Genomic DNA, 7054 nt, shown 5'->3' with positions numbered 1-7054 from the left:
GTCCCGCCAAAGACACATCACACCTCCAGAATGGACACAGAGTGGAGCCCAGACTGGGGGGCTCTGATGAGCAGACCAGTAAATATCACTGGTCTGAGTTTGAATTCATGGTTAATCCTCTTTTTACTCACTTCACTTCTGCATGTATGACATTCATTACAAATATAAAGCTTAATATAATAAGACATGTGCCATATTTTCTTCCTGTGATCTTTGGGGTATTACATGGGCCACGTTCCATTCCGTTTACATCATGAAAAGACATCATCTCGCTCATTTCTCTGTTTATTTTGACACAAAGCCAACAGACTCTTGGAGGCCGTTTGCCCCTTTGCAGAACTGAGGACTGAAGTCCAACAGAAACATGAAACTGATTCTCGTCTGACACACCTTCAATCAATTCCTGATCAAATGAGCTACAGATCTTTATATTTTTGTGAGGACTATATCATATATGTATATAGTGTAAAGCTGCATACTCTTTCTTTGCCCTTTTTAAACCAGGTACGTTGTATGTTTCAGCATCTTTCAGACCTCTGTGTGTGGTGTTCAATCTGACGTTTAAGGTATTTTGCAAGTTGTTATTCTTCATGGATAAACTGTGGATCACAACACTTTTCCTGCAATATATACGGTTATCTTTTTTCTTCTACAAATATGATCCCCGGGACTCGAAAAATGGTCATAATTTGGTGCTTTGGAAAGATGTTTGCATTGTTTGTATTTCTTAGCAAATAAATAAGAAATGGATGATAAGTTGTTTGGACTCTATCATCTGTTTTTAACAGGACGTGAGGAAATTAGACTTTTGATATCTGTGAACTCCTCAATAAGTAGAACACCAATTATAATGAAACATACAGGCCTATGTGTGTGTATATGATGGACTGTCAACAGGTGCAGTTTAGCCCAGATCCAGATGGTGATGGTGGATTTAAATATACTTATAAGTAGGCGTCACACTTAAGGCATCACTTAACATTAACATATATGTCTGATTTCATGGGAAAAGTCTTGTTTCTTATCAGCAAAAAGCAAAATCAAAGGACTGCCTGCGTCTTGGTATGACGATGAAGTTGAACACTAAGTTGAAAATGTAAGACAACCCAGAGAGAACAGGTGTGAGCTTGTTGCCCTCAGCGCTGTAAGATGTTCACATTGATTCAGTGGAATGAAATATATATCAGATGAAGAAAAAGAGACATGTAGCAATTATTCCAGACAGTTTGTGGCTGAGTTGTGCGCTGGTCTAGAGCCAGTGGAGAAATTAAGAAAGTTATTCTTGCTATAATTGATTTCTACTTGTATGACTGTTGAACAAGACTTAATCACACTTTAGACTAACAACCAGTTTGTCCAGTACCGAACAGAAAGATGGCAGCAGAAATCCAAGGTGCTGTATCTCCAGAAGCTGCCAAGTTGAAAGGTTGAAGGTTTGATTATTACCCTAATGTTGGGATTTTCTGTCAATACTGGTATCAATAATCAATAACACTCCTGTTACACTTAACACTTAACACAGCTGTTAGTCCAATACTTGCCTTCCACTTGCTTTGTAATCAAACTCACTCTAATCCCAGTCCCCTCTGTCCTCCACCAGCCAATAGCAGGCCATCGATTCGGCTAACTGTTTTGCGCTCATTGACTTTGGACTCAATTACACCAAACTGCAGGTTTTACAGACTGAGACTGAGAGTTAACTCAGTAAACAGTTATATCACGGCGAGCTCCAGCCTCAGTCCCTCTGATCTAACACACAATTCAATCTGCCCTCAGTACATCCGGACCCATTATAGCATCACAACACGCCACCTTGTTATTGACAGCTGGCTGACTGTTGCGGCTCCACAGCTGCACAAACCTCCTCACCTGTACATACACTCGCTCACACAATACAAATGCATGCTGGGTATTTTTGGAACATTGCGTCGTCCTCAGGGCGAGCACGCTCTGTTGTTTGAGACGCTCTAGTTTGATGATCTGTGACGTAAAGTCCCTGGAAAGGCAATGAGCAATCTCCGATGGGAGAACGAGAGGAGGAAGCAATGAACTTTTATCGAGCAATTCAGCCTTTTGGGGATTTCTGAGGTTGTGTAGTCCTTAGATGAAGATGATTTTTAGTGGAAATATCTCAGAATCTTCCTGTAAATGATTCAGTAGCATCATAGTTCATCTGCATAGTCGTGTCTCATTCGCTCAGGCTGCTTCCCTTTAAGGTGGATGCCATTAGTCTCTAGATAGACCAGATTATAGTTGATTAAAATATCTCATCCACCAGCAGCTGACAACGGTGATGAACTGTTGCTTCCCCCTGCAGAGTTTCATGATTATTGCCACATATGACTCGCAGGGTTTGAGTTCATTGGAATGGTCTAGACAAGAGTGCAGAGAGAGAGAGAGAAGACCAATACTTATTAAATATTAGATCAATGTGACTCATTGCTTTACACACTGGACAAATCTAAGTTTAGCTTTGAGCCTTGAACAAATTGCATGCATCATAGGCTAACGGTGATTAATTTCTATATTGAAAACAGCCTCCTACTGAGGTTCACCTACTGTTAAGGTAAATGCCTATCAGCACAGTTGCTCAGCTAAATTCTATCCATTGCCCTTTACTAAGGCACAAGACTGAAGACCTGGAGGATGAAGAATGTCCCCACACACTCTAAAAACAAAAGCATTGGCTCAACAAAAAAAATTAACGCAACAGTTTGCATCAATCTTTTTGAGTTACTACAACTTCTAATGAAATTATGTTTAACCAACAAACTACATTGAGTTAGGGGAATTAGCATTTCCGCTACAATCAAACGTATTTTAATTACCGCTTACTTAATAATTGGTAGCATTAACACAAGTTTTAAAGTTGATTACTCAAAAAATTTAGTTGCATCAACTAGTTTTTCCAAACTGTAAGTTGTATCACAATAGTAACCAAAGTCCAATTTACAATACAAATATCTCACCTAACATAGACATAAAAGCAACATTGGATGAAATGAGCAAATGAATTTAGATTACACAATGTAGTTGACAGTTACACAAATAAGCAATTAATCATGATTTTCCTCCCCACAGCACAAATGAAAAGCCCTCTCTAGCTGAGCAGATTTGTCAAATGAAACTTTATCATTCTTCACTGTTATGCTAAAATAAAGGGTTGGATGGCCAAATTACACTGCTAAATATGACTAGCGTTAGCTACATATAGTAGTACAACATATTCCATCAACTGTATTAGCAGGTGTAGCCTAACGTCTGTGCATGGGTCCACTATTGGTCATATTACAATTGAGAATATGCCCAAATACATTGCTTTAGTAGAATTTATTTGTAAATGAAATTATAGTCACCTTGAAAATTTCCTTTGTTACTTATTTCTTCAGCTACAGGTCCTCTAACACACAGTCTTAACTGTCTGAATCTCCAGGCATGTTACGTGGGGGGGAGGGGACTTGAACTCAAGGTGGAGAAAAATTAAGTTACCAAGCCAATTTCATTAAGTTACTACAACTTGAATTTTGTTTTGAATCAATTAACACAGAAATTTGAGTCTAAATTACACACAATATTAAGTTGATGTAATTACCAACATTATGTAAACACAACTCATCAAAATAATGTTTGCAACTTAAAAAATTGATCTAAATCAATAAATTAGAATTTTTATCTTGCAACCATGCATCTAATTAATTGGTGGTAAAAGGTCCCCTGAATTACTTTTTAGAGTGCAGTTGAATAAAAACTTCAAAAAATACATATCAGAACTTTGAAAACATTTTGTCTGGGTGTTTGGTCTTGGTGGAGGTATGAATCTAATGTGAAATGAGGAGGAATTTCCCCACATTTTCCCAGAGGGCAGCTAAAGACTCACAGAATTTGAGGGAAAAGTGGACAGATTCATGAGCTCGTCAAATTAAAGAGATTTTTGCCATTTCACTTTAGTGGCTTTGCTTTGCCACCCGTTTATTTGTAATAAAACAAGAAATCAACTTAAAAACTGGCATTTAAAAGCAGATAAAATGTAAACAATGTGACGCTCTGGTCAGAGGAAGTAGTCCTCAAGCTGGTAGGGTTGGAGACATTTGGGTTCTCCGTCCTTTGTGGCGACACATGACAGGTGTGGCAGACAGGGACAAATATGATGGAGTCTCCTCCCAAGGAACGGAGCCTGGAAGCAGAGAGAGAGGGGGAGCTGGAGTGAGATTCCTTTGGTTTACCTCTGACAAAGACATTCATATTAGCTGCTTCTTAACCCCTGAAGGCTGTTTTCATTTTACTTTACATTGAATTTGGCGTATTATTACCACATACCAGCCTAGACTGTGAAAACAAAAGCCGTTACTAAACAGGACGTTGCAAACTTGTTTCTATAACATTCTTGATTCTAGAAAAAGAAATCTAAGAAGTCAATTGTTAACTTCAAATTTTACAGGGTGTCTTTAAATGTCAAATGAAAATGTGATTTAAAATACAGACAATGCAAAGATGCAGAAAATGCCAGGAGATGGAGAAACACTCTTGGTGTTCTGATCAATCCTAGTCTGAACAATCACATGAAATTCAGTGTAAATAATCCGGTGACGTTCAGAGCACGGATGAAATCTAATCTCTATCCAGCAAAATTGATGAGTGAGGAGACTGCAGGTCTGTCTGCCGTCTCACCTCGTGGCTCAGAGGGTGGCAGGCTTCTCCCTCCTTTCCCATGGGTGTGCACACACGCAGAGTCGAGATCCACAAACTGACAGCACAACACATCCCGCCGCCACATTGAGAGTCCCTCTCACATGTCTGCAGCAGGGGCACACATAGAAATCAGTCGGGAATGAAGGATTTAACGACAAATGCAAAGAGTGATGATATGTGTCCTCTCATAAACACCATCAGCAAAACAGTTGATTGTACTGGAAGAGTTATAATCGAATCTCACAACACGACAACAAGGTTGTTGATTTATCTTGGCGAGTACGACGATGAGCAGCTGAGTGATGCTCTTAGGATGATATGAAGGCAGCAGGATGAAGAGGTAGAGTGATTTCATGCGACGGACAGGATAAAATTACTTTCTGTTGCATGGCTGCACGCGGATGAAGTGTGGGACATGTTATCACTAATCATACATTTAATGATTTATTGTATATCATCTCATTTTTATGACCACCTTTTTTTTTTTTAAACCTGTACAGTGATGCTTTGCTCATCCATCTTGAAAACACAATATGTCCAAGTCACAAGAGAGAAAAACTAGATTGTAGCATCTTGGAATTATGCAGATCCAAAATTCGAAATCATTGAATCCGGAGAAATTTGCATCTTGGGTAGTTGTAAAGTCATTTTTTAGGCAAAATTAAAAAGCTAAATTGTCCTAAAGATAAATCTTTCAGACTCAAGTCAAGTGCTGAGGAAAAAGTATTAGCTGCAGTAAATGCATGTTAATTCCACATTTAAAAAAATTAAACAATTTAAAAAATGAGCAATATCTTTTATCTGAATGAATTAGATTTAGTTTTCCACATGTTTTATGCAAATGATATTAAATGAAGAATTTGGTAAAAAAAAAATCCATGGGCGACTAAATGTTTAATCATTTCTCATTCATCTCACCTAATGATTTGCCTGCTGTGTAGTTTTATTTAGTAATTTTCTGAACCTTTAAGAAAAATAAAATTTCCTGACTTAGATGGGTCTGAAATGTGACCAAAATGGTTTCAAATGCCTTTACCACTTAAAAATGCACATTTCTTCCTGATGGTATGATTTATTTTCTAAGGTTAATAGCAACAGCTTCCTTATAGAAAATGGATGCAGCATTTGTATGCATAAGTGCTCAGCATGCATATTTCCATCATGTTTGCTTCCACTCACCCCTGTGATGACTGTGGAAGATCCGTAGGACACCAACAGCAGGCAGAAGAGCAACAGGAAGATGGACCTCATGGTGCAGAGCTGTCTTGAGTCCTCCAGGGTGAAAAGTAAAGATGTGGTCACAGTTTGACTTTGCCGATATGGGCGTATGGAAGTAAGAGTGGCAAGAGAAGTGGCCTCCAAACTCATGCGCTGAGGGCTGGCAGAGGTTTATAAACCCTGTCCACATTCAGATTCTCAATGAGTCACCCAATAGCCTCAGAGAAGCTATAGATGGGATCTCAAAATAGGAAATAAAAATCATCAAGGTAAATTTCAACACGTCAGAGCTCCTGCCTTTCACTCGGTTAATTCCCTTTTCCTCTGTGGCATTCGCAAGCAATACAAAAACTAACAATCACCTACGCTAAGATTCTTCATCAGTACAAAGATACAGTTCAGCGTGCAGTTCATCACGTCATTCCATATTGTTGCTGCTAGTCTCTTTCACCCTCCAAGGACACTCAGTTTGAATGCAGTTTTTCAAACCTGCAGTGTTCAGTGAAAGCACCCTAAAGGTCATGGACATGGATTTCAGAGGTCACTGGAACATTAGAGAGTTGCATTTCTCAAGTTTGCACTTTAATAATCCATGTAGGGAAATTTACAGTGTGGGGTCCAAACCTTTGCGTCAAACTTTGCCTCTACTGTAAGTCTGATATGCAAAAACTAGACTTGATGGAGGCTTTGCATGTGATGGTGTTTCATGTTGTGTGTATTAATGTTTGTTCTTTGTAGCTCTGGAGGTATATTTGTAACTTCAGTGCTTTGCAGTTTCTCTTCAGTCATGAGAATCAGTCCAACACAAAGTACGACGCAACAGTGAGCAGTTTGATCAGTACGATAAGGAGGCATGCTGGCACGACTACTGTAAATACGGCAAACACACAATTTGTCCCTTACTTACCACGTGTCCTACCCTGGAAGCCAAACCTAACAACCAGGAAGTCCGGCCTACTTATACTTCCGGGTCATACCATTGTGAGTCCAGAAAATGTAACTTTACTTTCTTGTTTAGATGCAACTCGGATTGATGGTTTCCAGTTTTATCAAATAATGGGTGGGAATTAACGTTAGTAAAGTTTGTATAAATTGTATAAATGCTTGTATATGGTTTGTTTTCAGTGTAAATGGGTGAAGCTCCCCA

General features: G+C 38.9%; 1 protein-coding gene across 3 annotated transcripts; it reads right to left on the bottom strand.

The window, feature by feature from the left end:
• Window positions 1–3966: 3966 nt before the first annotated feature.
• prok2 (prokineticin 2) lies at window positions 3967–6852 on the bottom strand. Of its 3 annotated transcripts, none has more exons than XM_076141270.1 (4): window positions 6811–6852; window positions 5869–5961; window positions 4669–4794; window positions 3967–4174 (listed from the first exon to the last, which is right to left on the bottom strand). In XM_076141270.1, exons 2-4 carry the CDS (start codon window positions 5938–5940, stop codon window positions 4049–4051), a joined length of 324 nt encoding a protein of 107 aa, XP_075997385.1. In that variant the 5' UTR covers window positions 5941–5961; window positions 6811–6852; the 3' UTR covers window positions 3967–4048. The 3 variants fall into 3 exon arrangements, with proteins under 3 accessions (XP_075997385.1, XP_075997386.1, XP_075997384.1); XM_076141271.1 differs by having other exon boundaries at window positions 6815–6837; XM_076141269.1 differs by lacking the exon at window positions 6811–6852 and having other exon boundaries at window positions 5869–6102.
• Between the last annotated feature and the right edge of the window lie 202 nt (window positions 6853–7054).

Source organism: Genypterus blacodes, unplaced genomic scaffold (assembly GCF_046128005.1).
Source record: "Genypterus blacodes isolate CSIRO-AG114 ecotype Tasmania unplaced genomic scaffold, CSIRO-AGI_Gbla_v1 ptg000017l_1, whole genome shotgun sequence".
Classification (NCBI taxonomy): domain Eukaryota; kingdom Metazoa; phylum Chordata; class Actinopteri; order Ophidiiformes; family Ophidiidae; genus Genypterus; species Genypterus blacodes.
Note: the sequence above shows the minus strand (reverse complement) of the source record. Positions and strands in the feature narration are given on the sequence as shown.